The sequence below is a fragment of the Neoarius graeffei genome, chromosome 16 (assembly GCF_027579695.1).
Source record: "Neoarius graeffei isolate fNeoGra1 chromosome 16, fNeoGra1.pri, whole genome shotgun sequence".
Lineage (NCBI taxonomy): Eukaryota > Metazoa > Chordata > Actinopteri > Siluriformes > Ariidae > Neoarius > Neoarius graeffei.
The window spans coordinates 3,726,279-3,747,550 of record NC_083584.1 but is presented as its reverse complement, the minus strand read 5'-3'; the positions used below and the strand labels follow the sequence as shown (position 1 = coordinate 3,747,550).

Here is a 21,272-nt window from a genome sequence, read left to right as displayed (position 1 = left end):
CAGGAGCAAGTAACATCTTGTCAGAGCTTAAAGAGACAAGAAAATCCTTAGATAAGCTCTTGTCTTATAAAGCAGAGGGAGCCTTAAGGTTCACCAAACAAGGATATTATGAAATGGGGAATAGAGCTAGCCCCCTTCTAGCTTTCCAACTACGTAAAGCTCAGGCCGATTGTACTGTCTCCAAAGTTACTCATCCTGCTATTGGAAAAATGGTATCTCACCCTAAAGAAGTGGCAGATGCCTTTGCCTCATTCTATCAGAACCTATACAGAGAAACTAAACCAAAACCAACACTAGACAACATTGAGACCTTCCTTGCTAGTTTGGACCTCCCTTCATTACCAGAAGAGGCGTCAAACCAAATGATATCAGCAATCACTGAAACAGAAATAAGAGAAGCAATAAAAAGGCTGAAAAACAATAAATCCCCAGGTGTGGATGGATTATCAGGAGAGTTCTATAAATGCTTTGTAGACGACCTAATACCAATACTAACAAGGGTCTTTAGATACTCTCTATCTCAGGACAACCTGCCCGAGACATGGTCACAGGCTATAATATCTGTGATTCATAAAGAGGGAAAGGACCCAACACTCTGTGAGGGCTATAGACCCATTAGTTTGATTTGCAATGACCAGAAATTACTGACCAGTATTTTAGCACAGAGAATTCAAAAACGTATTACAAACCTGATCAATCTGGACCAGACAGGGTTCATACCCAATAGACAGGGAGCAAATAATATCAGAAGAACCCTAAACATTATCACATGTGCCAAGAAACAAAGGCAGACTTCTATGCTAATTAGTTTTGACACTCAAAAAGCATTTGATACTGTAAACTGGGACTTTCTGAACAAAACATTATCTGTGATGGGATTTCATTCAAAGTTTGTAGACTGGGTCAGAGTCATATATAAAAGTCCACAGGCACGTGTCGGAGTAAATGGTTGCTGCTCTGAGTTTTTTGACGTACAGAGGGGGGTGAGGCATGGAGATTGCCTAAGTCCCCTGCTCTTTGCTATAAATATTGAGCCATTGGCAGCCTCCATAAGACAAAATGTGGATATTAAAGGAATTAGAGACATGAGTAATAGAGAACACAAGACATCACTCTGTGCAGACGATTTATTGGCCTATATAGCTGACCCAATAGTCTCTGTTCCTTCACTAATGGATACATTAAAAAGTTATGGACAGCTTTCTGGTTATCAGATTAACCAATCAAAATCAGAGGCAATGATGCTAAATGGAAACTGGCCCACACAGTTATCAGGTAGACTTCACTGTCGTTGGTCACAAGGTTTTAGGTACTTGGGAATCATAACAGATTTAGCAAAACTATTTAAACTTAATTAAGGCAAACTGATGGGCCAAATAAAAGTGGACCTTGCAAGATGGGAAATTATACCACTATCCCTCATAGGGCGAATAGAGGCGATAAGGATGAACATTATACCAAGATTACTTTTTCTTTTTCAGTCACTACCCATATATGTCTCGACCTCCACCTTCAATACAATTGATAAATGGCTATCAAAATTTATATGGCAAAGCACCCAGAGTTAAATTTAAAAGGCTACTATGCTCAAAAGCCAATGGAGGTCTAGATCTTCCTAACTTGAAAATGTATTATTGGGCAGCTCAACTTAAGTCAATGGTTGCTTGGATATCCCGGGACGCTGATACGATATGGGTAGGAATGGAACAGAGCGATTGTCCTGATATGCCATTAGACTCAATCCCATTCGTGAACCAAGATCAGTGGGGAAAGGGGAAAATTAATAATATTTGGATAAAAAAATACTCTAAAAATATGGTCAACTGTGAGGAAAAAACTATCCAGGGCTGTACGGATAGCAAACAACATAGATTTCCCCCAGCTGGACTTGATGGAGGCTTTAAGAGATGGGAAGAGGCAGATTTAGTGGTTCTAGACCAGCTGTTTGAGGGACATACTCTTAGATCATTTGAACAACTCCAGAACAAATTTAATTTACCAAACCAGGATTTTTTTTAGATTCTTACAAATAAGACATTACTTACATGCACATCAAGAATGGGAGACCCTTTGTAACCCAGCATCTGTTATGGAACATTTCTTTATTTCAACCATTGAAGGCACAATTACAACAAAGTTCATATCACACATCTATAGGATATTGCAAGATGATTTAAAAAACAATCTGGACATCAAAGGAAAATGGGAGTTAGAGATGAACGTTATAATTTCTGATGAACATTGGGAAAATTCATGTAGCCATGGACATAAAATAACCAGTAGCCCTAACTGGAAAGAGTTTGGATGGAAGATTAAAATGAGGTACTTTAGGACCCCACAGTTTACGTCAAAATGGAGCAGTACCTCAGTACAATGCTGGAGAGGATGTGGTATGGTGAGGGACCATACACGTATTTTTTGGGACTGCCCAATACTTTCAGAATACTGGAAAAATGTACAAAAAGAAATTAAGAAATGTCTATCAATAGACATGCCACTAGAACCACAATATTTCATATTCGGGATATTACCAGAGGATCTTGAAGAAAATAACCAGGCAGATTTATTGAGAATTCTTCTCCTGATAGCAAACAGTAATTACAGTCTCTTGGTTAAAACCACACTCCCCAACAATAATACAATGGCGAGAAAGAATCCAAGATGTTTACAATATGGAATACTTGACTGCATCGTTACATTTAAAAATAGATGCTTTCATAAATAAATAAATGGGCCCCAGTTGCCTTGCATTTTAATTTAATATAATTTTTTTTCTTTGGATCGTTTGTTTTTTTTAATTTATTTAATCATTATTTTTTATTTATTTTTTATGTCATTTGTATTTATTATTGTTGTTGTTTCTCTCTTCTCCCCACCTTGAATAAGACTGTGAAAATGGCCATTTGCGGAGTAATGCCAAAGTGTTTCTAGATTGTGAATCAATCCAGTTTTGTAACATCTCTAATTGTATGTGGACTCTTGGTGTAGATTCTCATTTCACTCTGCACATGATGGGCAAGATTGGAGACCCATGGATTAATGACTCTTTCAAGACTTTCGTACCTGTGGATATACTTGCTTTGTTTTGTTTTTATTGTACTGTATATAAGATATATGACTGCACATGATAAATGGAAATAAAAAGAAGTTCCAAAAAAAAGTAAACGCATTCTGTTAAGTCTTGATGGGGTCAAATAATATCTATGAATTATTTTATACTGAATAAATTTGCCTCTGGCTTCTCTTATGTATTCTTCAGTGTTGGAAAGAATCCCCTCCCATGTTTTTTTCATCTAGTGTACAAGACAAATCTTTCTCCCATATCATCTCGAGATTATTGCAACCATTATTATTTGTCCAAGGACACATCTCAGACCATCTTGAAGCCTTATGATGCATTTTGGGTAGTTGTACGGTAAGTAGCATTCAACCGCACTTCTATCCTGACCAACAGGAACAACCTCTTTAATACAGTGTCTAATTTGTAAGTACTTCCAAAAGTGGCCTCTGCCCTCCAAATAAAATTTTTCTTTAAATCTGATATATGAAAGAAAATTGCCATTTTCAAATAGATCATCTATTATTCTGATGTCTTTTCTTAGCCACTGAGCCCAATAGATAGGCTGTCTGTCTATCTTTATTTTCGGGTTATGCCACATGGATGCATATTTTTGAGTATACTGAGAAATTTTACATCTCTTATATACCTCCTGCCAAACCATTTTTGAATGTTCTAGAATAGGATTGCTCACCTAATTTTTCTCATTTTTAACTGTTTGTGCTGGAACCTCAATAGGTTTAAAGGGGGAGGCGAGTTCCCACTCAGTCAGGACCCAGTCCAGGTCAGCACCAGCTTCGTCCCAATGTCCTGTAAGCTTGGACATCTCAAATGCAACACTATAATATTTTATGTTTAGTAATGATAAACCCCCTCTCTTCTTGGACTCACATAATTTATCCAAACGAATTCGAGTTTTTTTCCCACCCCAAAGAAATTATCATTTTGTCATATCTTACTAATAGTTGCTTTGGAATGCATATGGGTATCATCCCGGTTACGTAATTTATTTGTGGTGCCACAACCATTTTTATTGCATTTACTTTACCCCATAAAGTCAGGTGTAATTTACTCCAATTATCCAAATTAGCTTTTATTTTATTTAATACTTTTTCCATGTGGGGCGGCACGGTGGTGTAGTGGTTAGCGCTGTCGCCTCACAGCAAGAAGGTCCGGGTTCGAGCCCCGTGGCCGGCGAGGGCCTTTCTGTGCGGAGTTTGCATGTTCTCCCCGTGTCCGCGTGGGTTTCCTCCGGGTGCTCCGGTTTCCCCCACAGTCCAAAGACATGCAGGTTAGGTTAACTGGTGACTCTAAATTGAGCGTAGGTGTGAATGTGAGTGTGAATGGTTGTCTGTGTCTATGTGTCAGCCCTGTGATGACCTGGCGACTTGTCCAGGGTGAACCCCGCCTTTCGCCTGTAGTCAGCTGGGATAGGCTCCAGCTCGCCCGCGACCCTGTAGAACAGGATAAAGCGGCTAGAGATAATGAGATGAGAATGAGACTTTTTCCATGTTAGTTGTCATAATTTCCCTTATGTCTGGGTCTAATTCTATACCTAAATATTTCATCCCCTTTGGTAACCGTTTGAAATTAAAAGCGGATAGCTGATCATGTGAACAAGTTTGAGACACTGGCATGGCTTCTGATTTGTGCCAATTGATGCAATAACCAGACACTTTAGAATATGCTTCAATAGTTTCTAGGAAAACTGACACAGAACTGGCTGTTTTTGGTATTTTGTAAAAACTGTCGAGTTTCTTTCAGTGTGTGTGTACACCATTACACCTGAAACACCAAGGAATAATGTACAGCACACAAATAAGTTCATATATATATTCTGATACGAGATATAAATTTATTGGACTGTTGCAGAAATTTAAATACACAAACAGTTTTATACAATAAAAATAAAAACACTGCATTTTTATTTCTTTGGAATGGATTTGACTGATAAATTGCGCAGAGTACTGTAAGCAGTTTCATGCAGCTCACAAGTTGTTCCTAATAAAGTGCTCATTTCCAACATGGAACTGCAGGAAAATGAGGGTCTTCATCTCACACACACACGTTCATCGAAACCTGAAAAGAAAAACATCTGGATTAATCCCCACACACTGGACTGCGGTACTTCATGACCACCAGCATGTAATCATCTCTGCTCCAAGAGAAACATTATAATCATCTCCTGTTTATAATTTAATCCAACATTTATTCAGTCTTCTAGAAGATCTAACATTTAGCTCCAACAAACGAGAACTTCCACAAGATCTAACAGGAAAGTGAGCAGACGTTTCCCATCACATCACTGCTCTTATCCAATCTCAGGCTTTGGAGCTTTTTAAACAGTAACTCCCACTGCGGTGGGTTTGATCTCTTGTTCTACATGTAGATTTAAGTGCAGACTTTAAGAAGAAGCCGAGGTGAAGTTTACAGGAAGGACAGAAGACACGGTGTGGAGGTGGAGAGCAGGAAGGAGTGTCAGAGTGAGTCAAGTGGCTCCTTAAATCACACATTTGTGGCCGTGTGGCATTAAAGAGGATCATTTTACTGAGTTTTGAGGAGAGTTGAGAAGAAAGTGTGCTGCTGATCAGAAACAGGGAAAAGCTGAGATCATCTTATTCAGACAAAAGCAGCAGGATGAAGTCAGAGACAGCAGGGTGTCACAAGGAGACGAGGGGCTCATTTACAATCACTCTCATGCACTCAGACGGGACATTTTGGAGACTCGGACTGACTCCCTGTCTTCTGCTTTCAGATTCATTTTAAATCAACACTTTAATCAACACTAAACAACATTAAAGGTCATTGTGAGAAGGAAAAAACCCACATCTGATTAAATAGAAGACAGTGAACATTTCCAAAACTGGTTTCATTTCATGGCCTGGTCATGTGATCTTTACTGAACTTAAACAAAAATGATAACGAGGTTAAAAGATTTTTCTTCCCCAACATTGAACTAAAAAAGTCATTACTCACCACAGTGTCTGTAGTTTGTAATGTTCATCATCCTTAAGAGCAGAGAGCAGATTCTTTCCTGAGACTCCGATTTCATTCCCAGTCAGATGCAGTTCTCTCAGGTGTGAGGGGTTTGATCTCAGAGCTGAAGCGAGAGCAGCACAGCCTTCATCTGAGACACCACAACACCACAACCTGCAGAGATACAATGACACACACTTCACTGTCTCAGTTTATGATCATCAAGATTCACTTCGCGTCTTTAAATTCGAGGTGTGTGTGTGTGTGTGTGTGTGAGAGATAGAGAGAGAATATCGCTCCATAATCGTTCAGTCTGTAGAAGAATACCTGATTAGTGTTGGATGGAAATGATTTTCATTGGTTTTGTTAAACAGACTTTCTCTGTAATTTAGAACAGTTTTATTGTTCAGTGTTGTTTCTTCCAGTGGACACATGAACAGAGACTTTAGTGAGTTCTAGAGATTTCTGCAGCTGTTCTGCTCTCCTTTGCTTTCTCTTTCTCCTCCTTCAGTATTCCATGCTGTGCTCTTGGAGTGATTTTTGCAGGATGCCTCGATCTTAGGCAGAGGAGCAACAGCACTGAATCTGCTCTGTTTGGAGACAGTTTATCTTCCTGTGGACCGAGTCACACACACTCGCTCTTTACAAACGCTGTTTTAGTCACGTTTTCCTGCTTCACACATCTCTACAAAATCTCTCTTTAATCAGAGTTCACATGAACAGCTCTTTCCTGAGAAGATCAGACGGTCAGTAATCAGACTGTGTGTGTATTTTATAGAACAGGGTCGGACTCTAATTGGCTTTTGGAGAAGTCGTTATCAGAGAGGGTCACACACTTTAAAACCCAGAGTGTGGATGTTTAAATGGTTTATTCAGGGCTGACAAGAACAAGTGCGAGTGTGTTTTCTTTAGACAGAATGGGTTTGTCGACTCTTCTGACTTGGATGAAGATTAGACCATGTTTTATTATTAATGAACGCAGAAAACCAGGTCATGTCAAAGGCTTCAAAAATGTTTCTGCAAACACAAGTAGTGAAATATAGATTTTTAAATCACCTGTTATTTAGAAAGAAACATTTTGTGGCTGTTCAAATTGGTGCATTTTTCAATGTATGGTAGTGTAGGAGCCATATTTAGGTTGCTGTATGACTTAGTGTTTGTTGTTTCTATATGATTTAGTTTGGTAACCTGTAAAACAGACCTGGGCATTTTACGGCCCGCGGGCCACATCCGGCCCTTTGGTTCATTCTGACCGGCCCGCGTAAGGTTAATTAGAAATTACAAACTAAACGTATTTTCTAATTTTACTTCATGCATGGACTGAATGTGCATTGCTTTTATTTTGAAGTTGTGTTCAACAAAAACACAATGTGCATGACATGAACATCACATGAAATCCCACGAAACCTAATCCCACGATAACTACTTCCGTAATTTGTCCAGACCAACTACAAACTTGTACGTCAACCTTGAAACGGTCCAGCCAATCACATAGTGTGACGTCACCAGCAGGCGTCAGAGCGACGGAGTCCTGTAAGTACTGAAAACTGGCAAATGATGGGTGCTAAGCCAAAAAACAAAAACAGAAGAGTAATTACTTCAACACCAGCTCGTTCTACAAATTACAGTAGGATCTACAATCCTATGGAAAATCCACAGCCTATAAGGCTTCAGAACAAATTTGAATGCCTCAGGGATGTGGAAGAGGATTTGTCAAGCGGACAAACACATAGTAAAAAGAGATCACACCAAGATCGAAGAGCTGTGAGAAGAGGCAAAAAGCAGCTCGTAACACCACCTGATCCCACAACCCTTGTTCTTGGTGATTCCACTGTAAGACAATTAAAAGGTTATGAGATGATTATTTGTTGTCTTCCAAATGCATCCATCTCTGACACCAAAGACAGCATTTTGAAACTCATGTCCGAGCATAAAACGATTAAGCGTATCGTTGTTCATGTGGGAGCAAACGATGTTTTCAGAGAACAGCTGTTTGTCCAAGATGATTTCAGAAAACTTTTTTCTGAGCTCTATAAGACTGGAATTCAATCTTTTATCAGTGGCCCACTCCCAGCGAGAGGAAGTTTTGCTTTTTCTCGACTCTTCAGTCTTAACACCTGGCTTGGAAAAACTTGTTCTTCATTTGGTATGAATTTCATAGACAATTTTAATCTTTTTTGGAATCGCAAAGAATTTTACAAGCCAAATAGCACTGAACTCAGCTGGATTGGAGCCAAAGTCTTAGCAGACCACTACAAACTTGCAATCTTTTCTCAGCCAGCACCGAGGAAAACAGTTGATAAGATGTCGCAGACTGACAGTTACAAAGCCTAAACAACCATCTTTGCAAGTCGTCATCAAGGACACACAAACATCTGACTTGCAGGCCTCCCAACATTCAAGGACAGACGACTCCACTTCTCCTCGGATGGATTTCCCAAATAGCATGAAAAAACTGCTCCCAATGGCTACACTTTCCTTTTCCAGCCCAAATCTGTCGCGACAAGCAGTGTATCCAGTACATCAAAATTGTGTTCGTCCAGGACTTTCAGCTGGCTACAAATCTTTTTCACCATCCAAAAGATACATGTCATCTCCAGTCCTTTCACCCTCAAACCAAATTGAACATTTAAGAAAGTCTTGTTTGATGTAGTCTGGGTCCCTGCAAATGTATGTAATGTTGAAAAAAAGCTGGGACCCGATGTTGACACTATTCCTGTGTTGATAAGAAACAGAAAACATAGAGCACATTTAACCCTGGGGGTGAACCAATCTAATCTCCTTCCTGTTTTAAAACAGCATCAAAGTGCACAACCAAATATAGTTTCTAGAATTTCTGTAAAGCTAGCTCTTCTGAACATTAGATCACTTTTAAACAAGTCATTTTTAATTAATGATCTTATTTGTAAACACAATCTTGATTTTTTGCTTCTAACTGAAACCTGGCTGGATCAAGCAAATAGTGCTACCACCCTTATCGAAGCAGCTCCCCCAAATTTTAATTTTTTGAATGTTACCCGACAAGGGAAAGGTGGAGGGATCGCAAATATATTCAAAGTCTCCTTTCAATGTAAACAATCCTCACTTGGTGATTTTACGTCCTTTGAACACTTATGTGCACTTGTTACATGCTCGTCTCGTCTCGTCTTCTTCCGCTTATCCAGGACCGGGTCGCGGAGGCAGCAGTCTAAGCATGGAAGCCCAAACTTCCCTTTCCCCAGACACCTTGGCCAGCTCCTCGGGAAGAACACCGAGGCGTTCCCAGGCCAGCCGAGAGACATAGTCCCTCCAGCGTGTCCTGGGTCTTCCCCGGGGCCTCCTCCCGGGGGGACATGCCTGGAACACCTCCCCAGGGAGGCGTCCAGGAGGCATCCGAAAAAGATGCCCGAGCCACCTCAGCTGGTTCCTCTCAATGTGGAGGAGCAGCGGCTCTACTCCGAGCTCACCCCGAGTGACTGTGCTTCTCACCCTATCTCTAAGGGAGCGCCCAGCCACCCTGCGAAGGAAACTCATTTCAGCCGCTTGTATCCGCGATCTTGTTCTTTCTGTCATTACCCAAAGCTCATGACCATAGGTGAGAGTCGGAACGTAGATCGACCGGTAAATTGAGAGCTTCGCCTTTTGGCTCAGCTCCTTCTTCACCACGACGGACCGGTAAAGCGACCGCATCACTGCGGAGGCTGCACCGATCCGCCTGTCGATCTCACGCTCCATCCTTCCCTCACTCGTGAACAAGATCCCGAGATACTTAAACTCCTCCACTTGAGGCAGGACTTCTCCACCAACCTGGAGAGGGCAAGCCACCCTTTTCCGGTCGAGAACCATGGCCTCGGACTTGGAGGTGCTGATTCTCATCCCAGCCGCTTCACACTCGACTGCAAACCGCCCCAGTGCATGCTGAAGGTCCTGGTTTGAAGAAGCCAACAGGACAACATCATCCGCAAAAAGCAGAGATGAAATCCTGTGGTTCCCAAACAGGATTCCTTCCGGCCCCTGGCTGCGCCTAGAAATTCTGTCCATAAAAATTATGAACAGAACCGGTGACAAAGGGCAGCCCTGCCGGAGTCCAACATGCACTGGGAACAGGTCTGACTTACTGCCGGCAATGCGAACCAGACTCCTGCTCCGTTCGTACAGGGACCGGACAGCCCTTAGCAAAGAGCCCCGAACCCCATACTCCCGAAGCACCCCCCACAGAATACCACGGGGGACACGGTCGAATGCCTTCTCCAGATCCACAAAGCACATGTGGACTGGTTGGGCAAACTCCCATGAACCCTCGAGCACCCTATGAAGGGTATAGAGCTGGTCCAGTGTTCCGCGACCAGGACGAAAACCGCATTGTTCCTCCTGGATCCGAGGTTCGACTATTGGTCGAATTCTCCTCTCCAGTACCCTGGAGTAAACTTTCCCTGGGAGGCTGAGAAGTGTGATTCCCCTATAATTGGAGCACACTCTCCGGTCCCCTTTCTTAAAAAGAGGGACCACCACCCCAGTCTGCCACTCCAGAGGCACTGTCCCCGACCGCCACGCAATGTTGCAGAGGCGTGTCAACCAAGACAGCCCCACAACATCCAGAGACTTGAGATACTCAGGGCGGCTCTCATCCACCCCCGGTGCCTTGCCACCGAGGAGCTTGCAAACCACCTCAGTGACTTCGGCTTGGGTAATGGACGAGTCCACCTCTGAGTCATCAGCCTCAGTCTCCTCAGTGGAAGACATGACGGTGGGATTGAGGAGATCCTCAAAGTATTCCTTCCACCGCCCGACAATGTCCCCAGTCGAGGTCAACAGCTCCCCACCCGCACTGTAAACAGTGTTGGCAGAGTACTGCTTCCCCCTCCTGAGGCGCCGGACGGTTTGCCAGAATTTCTTCGAGGCCGACCGATAGTCCTTCTCCATGGCCTCCCCGAACTCCTCCCAGTTCCGAGTTTTTGCCTCCGCAACTGCCCGAGCTGCAGCACGCCTGGCCTGCCGATACCCGTCGGCTGCCTCAGGAGTCCCGGAGGTCAACATGGCCCGATAGGACTCCTTCTTCAGCTTGACGGCATCCCTTACTTCCGGTGTCCACCACCGGGTTCGGGGATTGCCGCCACGACAGGCACCGGAGACTTTGCGGCCACAGCTCCGAACAGCTGCGTCCACAATGGAGGTAGAGAACATGGTCCACTCAGATTCAATGTCCCCCGCCTCCCTCGGAAGCTGGGAAAAGCTCTCCCGGAGGTGGGAGTTAAAGACCTCCCCAACAGAGTGCTCGGCCATCCGTTCCCAGCAGACCCTCACCATACGTTTGGGCCTGCCAGGTCTGTCCAGCTTGCTCCTCCGCCAGCGGATCCAACTCACCACCAGGTGGTGATCAGTTGACAACTCAGCCCCTCTCTTCACCCGAGTGTCCAAGACATAGGGTCGGAGATCAGATGACACGACTACAAAGTCGATCATCGACCTCCGACCTAAGGTGTCCTGGTGCCACGTGCACTTATGGACACCCCTATGCTCGAACATGGTGTTCGTTATGGACAAACTGTGACTAGCACAGAAGTCCAATAACAAAACACCACTCGGGTTCAGATCGGGGAGGCCGTTCCTCCCAACCACGCCCCTCCAGGTGTCACTGTCATCGCCCACATGAGCATTGAAGTCCCCCAGTAGCACAATGGAGTCCCCAGTCTGAGCACCCCTCAGTACCTCTCCCAGGGACTCCAAGAAAGCCGGATACTCTATACTGCTATTTGGCCCGTAGGCACAAACAACAGCAAGAGCCCTCTCCCCAATCCGAAGGCGCAGAGAGGCGACCCTCTCGTTCACTGGGGTAAACTCCAACACATGGCGGCTGAGCTGGGGAGCTATAAGGAAGCCCACACCAGCCCGCCGCCGCTCACCACGGGCGACTCCAGAGAAGTGGAAAGTCCAGCCCCTCTCGAGGAGCTGGGTTCCAGAGCCCAAGCTGTGCGTGGAGGTGAGCCCGACTATCTCTAGCCGGTACCTCTCAACCTCCCGCACAAGCTCAGGCTCCTTCCCCCCCAGCGAAGTGACATTCCATGTCCCAACAGCCAGCCGCTGTGTCCGGGGATCAGGTCGTCGAGGCCCCTGCCTTCGACTGCCACCCAATCCACACTGCACCAAACCCCTACTGCTACCTCTGTGGGTGGTGAACCCACAGGAGGTCGGGCCCACGTCACCTCTTCGGGCTGAGCCCAGCCGGGCCCCATGGGCAAAGGCCCGGCCACCAAGCGCTCGCATATGAGCCCCAACCCCGGGCCTGGCTCCAGGGTGGGGCCCCGGCTGCGTCCTACCGGGCGACGTCACGGTCCTGGATTTTTTCTCCATAGGGGTTTTTTGGTGAACTGCTCTTGGTCTGGCCTGTCACCTAGGACCTGTCTGCCTTGGGAAACCCTAACAGGGGCATAATGCCCCCGACAACATAGCTCCTAGGATCATTCAAGCACACAAACCCCTCCACCACAATAAGGTGGCAGTTCTAGGAGGGTTGTCACATGCTCTCCTAACATATTATTATTAACTATTTATAGGCCTCCGAGACATTCAGCCAAAGTCTTTCTTGAAGAGTTTGGTGAACTGTTATCAGTCATTTGCTTAGAGTTTGATTGTCTTATTATATCTGGGGATTTTAACTTGCATGTAGATAATACTGATAACATTTATGCCAAAGAACTATTTGCAGTTATTGATAACTTTAACCTAGTACAACATGTACAGGGGCCGACCCACTCTCGTGGTCATACTCTTGACCTCATCATCACAAAGGGTCTTACTGTTTCTTATACTGTTGTTGACCTGGCCTTATCTGATCATTTCTGTGTTTTCTTTGAAGTTTCTATGTCTCCTCACATTCAGAACAGCTCAACGACTATAGGCAGGAGAGTCATAAACGACAACACTTGTGCTCTTTTTAAGCAAGCTCTCTCTCAGAACTCAACCAAAATGTCAGACTCTGTAGATGATTTACTGGAATTTTTTAATTTAAATATGACCCAAATTATGGATGATATTGCTCCATTCAAAATAAAAAAAAGAGTCAATGATAAGCAGAAAGCACCATGGAAGCAGTACCCGGCTGTTAAACTGCTAAAGAGAGAATGTAGAAAGACTGAAAGAAAATGGCGCAAATCTAAACTTCACATCCATTATCAAATCCATAAAGAGATGCTTTGTAATTATAATTATGAAATTCGTAAAGCAAGACAGTCTTTCTTCTCCAACATCATCAGCAGGAATATGAACAATGCCCGTGTGCTATTTTCAACAGTAGAGAAGCTAACTAATCCCCCACCACAATTAGCACCTGAACTTCTATCAGTTAATAAATGCAATGAGTTTGCATCTTTTTTCAAAGGTAAAATTGATAAAATAAGGCAGAATATTTCTCATAATATATCTCAGTTGCAAAAAATTGAAAAACTGCAATCACCAATGACACAGATAGATAACTTTAACACAATGTCAGAATTTTGTTTAATTGATTATGAGACTCTTGAAAAAACTGTACAAAATCTCAGTTCCTCAACATCTGAACTGGACATTCTGCCCACCAACTTTTTTAAGTCTGTTCTTCATCTTATAATTACAGATGTGCTTCAAATTATAAATACATCCTTGGAGACTGGCGTTGTTCCTGTGTCCCTAAAAAAAGCTGTTGTAAAGCCCCTTCTTTAAAAAAATAATCTGGATCCTTCAGTGTTAAATAACTACAGGCCAATATCAAATCTACCATTCATCGGGAAAATCCTGGAAAAAATTGTCTTCAATCAATTAACTGCCTTCTTGATATCAAACAGCCGTTTTGATAATTTTCAGTCAGGATTTCGTGCCAATCATAGCACTGAAACAGTGTTGATTAAAGTTATAAATGACATACGTCTTAATACTGATGCAGGCAAAACATCGGTCCTGGTATTACTGGACCTCAGTGCAGCTTTTGATACTGTTGATCACAACATACTGCTATATCGACTTGAACACTGGGTTGGATTGACTGGTAAAGTTATCAATTGGTTAAAATCATACTTAAAAGATAGAAGCTTCTTTGTTACCCTGGGAAATTGTTCCTCAACGTCAATGCCCTTGACCTGTGGTGTCCCCCAGGGGTCGATTCTTGGACCATTACTTTTCAACCTTTATATGCTCCCACTTGGGCAAATTATCAATAAAAATTCAATTTTGTATCACTGCTATGCAGATGATACCCAAATTTATTTTGCTCTATCACCAAATGACTATGCCCCCCTTGAATGTCTCTACCAGTGCATCAATCAAATCAATAGCTGGATGTCACAAAATTTTCTTCAGCTGAACACAGATAAAACAGAAGTAATTCTATTTGGAAAAAAAGATGAAAGACTCAGGATTACCACTATTCTTGACACAAAAGGGATTAAAACTAAAGAAATGGTTAAAAATCTTGGTGTTTTCATTGACAGCGAGCTAAACTTTGACAGTCACATGAAAGCAATCACTAAAACGGCATTTTATCACCTAAAAATCATTTCCAAACTAAGAGGACTTATGTCAAAAAATTGACTTTAAAGCATTGCTGCTGGTGTACAAATCTCTAAATGGTACAGGGCCCAATTACCTCTCTGATATGTTGCAGCGGCCTAACCCAATCAGATCTACCAGATCGCAACAGAAAAATTTACTATTAAAACCAGTTGTTAAAACAAAAGTATGGTGAAGCAGCTTTTAGCTACTATGCAGTACAGCTATGGAACCAACTGCCAGAGGACATTAAAAATGCTCCTGCTGTTGGCAGCTTCAAATCTAGGTTAAAGACCAAGCTGTTTTCAGATGCTTTCTGTTAAATAATTAATATTTTTACATTTTTTATAATCTTTACTTTCTCTGCATGTTTTAAATTTACTTTAATTTTATTCTATTTTATTCCACTGGTTTCTTTTTCTTCTTTTTGGCATTTTATCATTTTATTATTTTAGTTCTACTGTTGTTTAATTCGTATTATTTTCTTTTAATTAATTGTTTTAGATTAAAAATAAAATTATTTTATGTAATTTTATTTCTCTATTGTTTACTGTTTTTGTTTCTGTAAAGCACATTGAACTGCCATTGTGTATGAAATGTGCTATATAAATAAACTTGCCTTGCCCGAGCTGATCTGTAGATCTGATACCTACACTGAATCGACGTTGTTGGGAGCAGGTCATAAGAAGACTTTAGTCCCCAAAATGTCCGCAAAAAGAAGAAAAGTAGATGCCGAATGCAGGGCTTTCAACAAAACATGGACTGCTAAGTATTTATTTACTGAAGTCAGAGGTAAAGCCGTGTGTTTAGTTTGCGGACAGCAGATCGCCGTGTTCAAAGACTACAATTTGAGTCGGCATTACCAGACGAAGCACGCTGAGAAATACTGAAACTTGACTGATGCTGAAATAGTGCGGACATCGGAAGCTTTGCTGGCTAAGCTAGAAAAGCATCAAGGCTTTTTTACCAAGCGTCACACATCCAGAGATGCAGCAACCAAGACCAACTTTGTGCTTTCCCACAAAATCGCTAAAAACAGTAAGCCATTCTCAGAGGGGGAATTTGTGAAAGAGTGCTTGGTGGACTTGGTGCTTGATATTTGGAGTAGAAAGACAATATTGTGATGTCTTTATTGTGTTTTGGGGTGAATGTGACTGAAAAAAAAAAAAGGTACAAACATTCACATTTTGTTAACCATTGTTTTGGGAAATTTGATTGAATAAATGACATTTTTTGTAAGGCAACCTTGTTTTTTTATACTCTTACCAGTCTTAGCAGCTTGTAAAAACAATGTTATTTATTGCTTTATATAAAGAAATACAATTAATATTATGCAGAATTTAGTTCAGCCTTTTGGTCCGGCCCTCCACAAAATTCTGTTTCTCATGTGGCCCCATGGAAAAAATAATTTCTCACCCCTGTACTAAACTAACAGAGCTTTACTTTAGTTTCCCTTTTTGATCCTTTGTTCGCAACCGTAAAGTAAACCGGAATTGTCTTAATGGAATAAACCACCATCTCATTTCATTGAACTTTCTGAGTGCTTAACTGGATTGTGTGTCGGGAACCTCATCAACCTCACGTGGCAATATTTGTTGCAAGGAATTGCTATTTCAGGTAGAGTTTTAATTTCAGAAAATAATTCGTCTTCTTTACAGTTGTGTGTGTGTGTGTGTGTGTGTGTGTGTGTGTGTCTGTGTGTGTGTGTTTTTTCCCATGGATTGGTGATGTTTGTGAACCTGATGTTAATCATATCTGTAGAATAAAACAGAGCGTAGTGGTCGTGCCCTGTGATCTCCTCTCACACACACCTATTGATCCTGTTCTCCACTTTAGCTCTGGGTTACTGTATGAATGGGACGGAGTCAGTGGGTTTACTCACAGACAGTCTGTATTTATGACTAAATGTGGAATAGGAGATGATTTTAGTGAAAGCACTACTGAGGAAAATTGCATGGGTTTAATCCTGCTGATCCACTGAGCTGCTTCTGTAACGTAGATCTGGCAACCCTGTTCAGAGCAGCGAGACGGAGACGTCCTGAGAGAATATTTACTACTTTATCCTTTTATTACTATATTACTAGGGGCCCATGGAGCAAAACTGTAGGAACCCTGTTGGTTTTCTTATAATAATAATAATAATAATAATAATCTCCTAAAAGTATGTGGACAGAAAACTGTAACTCACACAGGCACCAAACTTGGTTTATCGGGGCCTTTCACATGGCGTAATCCTAACTGTAGATTTGTTTATGTGGCCATGTTTAAGCTTTGTGTTTGACGACCGGCACAAGTGTACACGAGTGATTGTGAGCCCAATTCAGTAAACATCTACAGATAAACTTATAGAAGTTACACAGCGAAATTTCTCCTCTGCATTTAACACCCATCTGAAGCAGCGAACACATGCACACAAGTGAACAAATCAGCGAGCACACACACACACAGGAAAAAAAATTATGGGTAAATTAAGAAAGAAAACAACTTTATTCATCACACCATGCAAACAGCGCCCGGGGAGCAGTTGGGAGTTCGGTGCCTCGCTCAAGGCCGTCCCATATTAACCTACTGCATGTCTTTGGACTGTGGGGGAAACTGGAGCACCCGGAGGAAACCCACGCGGACACGGGGAGAACATGCAAACTCCGCACAGAAAGGCCCCCGCCGGCCACGGGGCTCAAACCCGGACCTTCTTGCTGTGACGCGACAGCGCTAACCACTACACCACCGTGCCGATTATATGGCTCTGTGATGCCTGCATATTTCAGCTTTTGGATGGAGCGCAATCTGCTGGTAGAATCTAAATGTTTGATCGTTTCAGAAAGATAGTACTGACTGCAGTCGTCTCGATTTTCATTATTAACCATTGCGTTTTGTCCACAGGGGGCACTAAAACTGAAACATTGTAATATCTTAAAGGTGGAGTGCCTTTAGGCTGCTGGGCCATAGAAGGTTCACGCTGCACGCTGCATGTTGCACGCTGCACGCTACACGTTCACGTGAAGAACCGGACCCTGGGCCATTAAACTTCATGCTTGGATGTTCACGTGTTGCGTCTGTTCTACTTTGACCGAGTAACCAACAATATGGACTCTTCGGATGACGACGATTGCCTCATTCTGCTTTTACTGAGACAGAGGAAGAGAAAAAGGAACAGAATTTGGAGCCGAGAACACTTCCTTCTGAGAGAAACCCGTGGTGAATTTCACCGAACATTCTATAATCTGCTTGACAATCCCGATGAAGAACTATTTTTCAATTATACCATTCAATTATATTTTTTCTGAAGTTTTCCCCTGAAAGCATAGCGTTATCTCCCTAGACCCGTTCTGATTGGCTGGCGCGGCGGTGACCGCATGCATTGACTGGAATTTCCGTCTTCACGCCTAGAAAAAAGTGTGCATGTTCATTTCATGCTTCACGCGTGAAGTGTGCAGCGTGCAGCGTGCAACGTGAACGCCGTTCTATGGCCCAGAGCAAGTCATGCTACGTTTGTCCACTTTTCTTTACACGCGTGTAGCGTGCAGCGTGCAGCATGCAGCGTGCAGCGTGAACCTTCTATGGCCCAGCAGCCTTAGCCACGTGGCCCTAAATTCTCCGCTATTTTTTCCTGCTTCACCATGACCCAATTCAAGATACTACGTCATGCATCACATGGTGGGCTTTCCCCGTTCATGCAAGGCATTGTGGGATACAAATTTGAAACAGGAGAGAAAAATGGAGGACGCGAGTGTGTGAATGAAACGTGAAAGAGCGACTACAGTAACGGAAAGAAAGCGAGAAGAAAAGACGTTATGTTATATACGAAGGAAAGGAAACGCAGGACCAAACTAATAAATATGGGCGCTCAGCGAGCACCTCGGTGTGATCAGCTGTTCGTTTAGCGACAGAATGATGGAACTGTCAGTGCACGCTCAAAGGGAAACCTGTAGATGGCAGTAAAGCAACACTGTGGACGCCAGCTGCCGTAAAACCCAAAAGAAGAAGGTAAACCTGCGCATGCGCACACGGACTTCCTCTGTCTGCTTGACTGCACCAAGCGAGCGATTTCATGCACATTATTTGCTTTAATCCCCTCAAATTAAATAACTTCCCAGCCACAGAATGGCCTGATATTTTGTGAGATATTACAGAAATAAACAGATATCACAATCACCACATTTCAGACGTAACTAAATTTCACTGATTTTATGAAATCGAAAGCTTTAAGAACCTCTCAAGTAAGAAATTTAAAATCGGGTGTGGTCTCACTTGGCCCCTTATTGCTTGGATCCCGATGATCGCTGCTTGTGGCTATATTTATTACTATATTACATTATTGGAATTATTCAAAAATCAACAGAAAGACGGTTACTATGATCGGCTCCATTTAATTTTTTTAATTTAAAAGCAAAGTTTTTTCATCAATTCTTTGGCATTAACGTCTCATTTTAGTTTTCAAATTTTGTATTCCCGAGATCATTTCCACCATGTCACTGCTGCTCACACAGAGGGCAGTTAGTTTGAGTCTCAGGTGCAGTTTGTGGGATTCGTTACAGTGTTGTAGTAAATTTCACAGTGAGTTCAGACACATCGCAGTCGGATCAAGTCCCGTTTTGTGCTGCAGCTTCTCACATACGTCCATCTGACCCAAAGACTCTGTGACAAATCATCAGTGTGCAGTGAACAGAAACAATCTTCCTCCTCAGGACACTGATGATGAAGCTAAAACCTCTGCTTCAGTCTCACTATTAGAGAATGGGTCTTACTGAGGAGCAGGTCATGTGACTCTCAGAGAGATGATCTTACCACAGTTTCTCCAGTTTACAGTGAGGATTCTCCAGTCCAGCAGAGAGACGCTTCACTCCTGAGTCTCTGAGTTTATTATCGGACAGATCCAGGTGTCTCAGGTGTGAGGGGTTTGATCTCAGAGCTGAACTCAGAGCACCACAGCCTTCATCTGAGACACCACAACCATACAACCTGCAGAGACACAATGACACACACTTCATCAACAGATTTAATACTGACTTTAAAGATGATGTGTCTGATGATGGACTGTCTCCCTTCTCTTGTCCAATCACAAGATATTATTAACTCTGACCAATTATTAAAGCTATTTTTGATTATTCTTGACATCGAGTCTACAAGAGGTGTAAAGGTTTTACTGGTTTAAGGAAAAAAAGAAAAAAGAAACCTGACTCATCTGTGTTTAACAGGGTTTTCATTAGTAACCGATTGCCGATCGAAATCATCGGTTGTAATGACGTCTGAATCGGTTGTTTTTTGGCCAAATGCAATTTTCCCGTAATTGTTCAAACTTTCTCGTCGGACTTACTTGATAAGGAACGCTGTTACCTGCGCGCCGTTTGGTTGCTGAGGCTGTGTACATGTGACTAGATAAAAGGTGGGAACTGATTGGCTAATCCTTCTTATATCGTCCAATCATTTCGCACGTATTAAATTATAGCATATCACACGGTTCCCACATGGTAAGATGGCGACCCTATCCTGTATGGTATAGCATGATGGCGACCGCGAAAAAATGAAAGCGAACGCTGTTCAATTTCGGCTTCGCAGAAAAAACTGGTAAGTCTCGCGGAAAATGCCCAGCAGTGTTTTCCACGGGCGCTTTTAAAGTGGCACGCTGCCCTTCCCTTGGCCAAAAAAACCCCCCTGTGACTTCATCAGTATTCACCAAATAAATCATAAAGTATTTGCTTTATTATAAATTTGAAACTATTTAACACGCAGAAGACCATTAAACGAATGCATACGGGGCGACCTGAAGTGGCCAAAATAACGAGCCAGCAGCTAAATAACTCTGCAGGTGTTTGTAGCGTTATTGTGCAACGGGTACGCTTATCTATAGACTTTTCTGACCCTACACCATTACAGTAATCATAGAACAGCACACACACACACACACACACACACACTAGTTAAGTTCAGGTCTTTTATTTTACGTATCTGTGATTGTGTAGGCGAGAGCTGCATTTTCCCGTTGCTTCAGTGTTTGTTTACTGCAGGACTTCCGGGTTCCGGCGTCAAAGGACCCGAACTACAGAGGCCGGGGTGGCTTTGTATTGTATTGACTGTATTGTATATTTTTAGAATTTGGATCTCTTTTGTATATTGTGTTATCCACTTGTTTTGTAGCTTTCTTGCCAGGAGTTTTGCTGATTTTGAGCCAAAATCAACAAAACCAGCCATATCGCTGCCCTCTTTATTCTCCGGTATCCCATAGATCCTTACGTTATCTCTCTGCGCTCGACCCTCCTGGTCAATTAGCTTAGCCTCCAGATTAGCTTGGCGCTGTGCTAGCATCTTAATTAACGTTGATGCTGCCTGAAGTACCATCTCGGTTTCTTCGATTCTCTCCTCCACTTCATCTAGTCTGTCGTTTGCTCTCTAACTCTTTTTTAACGTCTGACAGCTGTGGCCAGTCGTCTCTTCTGAACTCCCGTATTTCTTTGAGGATACTTTGCAGGCTAGCTTCAGAGCCATCATCACCATGTCGGTCCAGTCCGAGGGGGTTTTGGCTTCGGTTATCTCGTCTTATTTCAGACTCGCTTTCCATCGTATTTGTAGTTGTCCTACTTCTAGCTGTAACCCCTCTCTCCATCGTGAAGCAAAACACGCACTTGAGTTGATCAAGTAGAGTTTTGGGGGGTTATTTCAAAAACCGTCAGGGAGCTCGTAAACTACGCTGCCATCTTCTCTATGGCGGAACTGGAACCCTCAGGTGCAGTTTGTGGGA

General features: G+C 42.8%; 1 protein-coding gene across 22 annotated transcripts in view; it reads right to left on the bottom strand.

The window, feature by feature from the left end:
* Nucleotides 1–21,272, bottom strand: part of LOC132900331 (NACHT, LRR and PYD domains-containing protein 12-like) — a 664,923-nt gene that overhangs the window by 604,475 nt on the left and 39,176 nt on the right. For 2 of the 22 annotated variants that reach the window (XM_060942350.1, XM_060942358.1), the window contains one exon: nucleotides 19,322–19,495. The exons of the other annotated variants lie outside the window; for them this stretch is intronic. In XM_060942350.1, coding sequence (XP_060798333.1) covers nucleotides 19,322–19,495 — 174 coding nt within the window. The remainder of the gene's footprint in view (nucleotides 1–19,321; nucleotides 19,496–21,272) is intronic. 22 annotated transcript variants of the gene reach the window in all.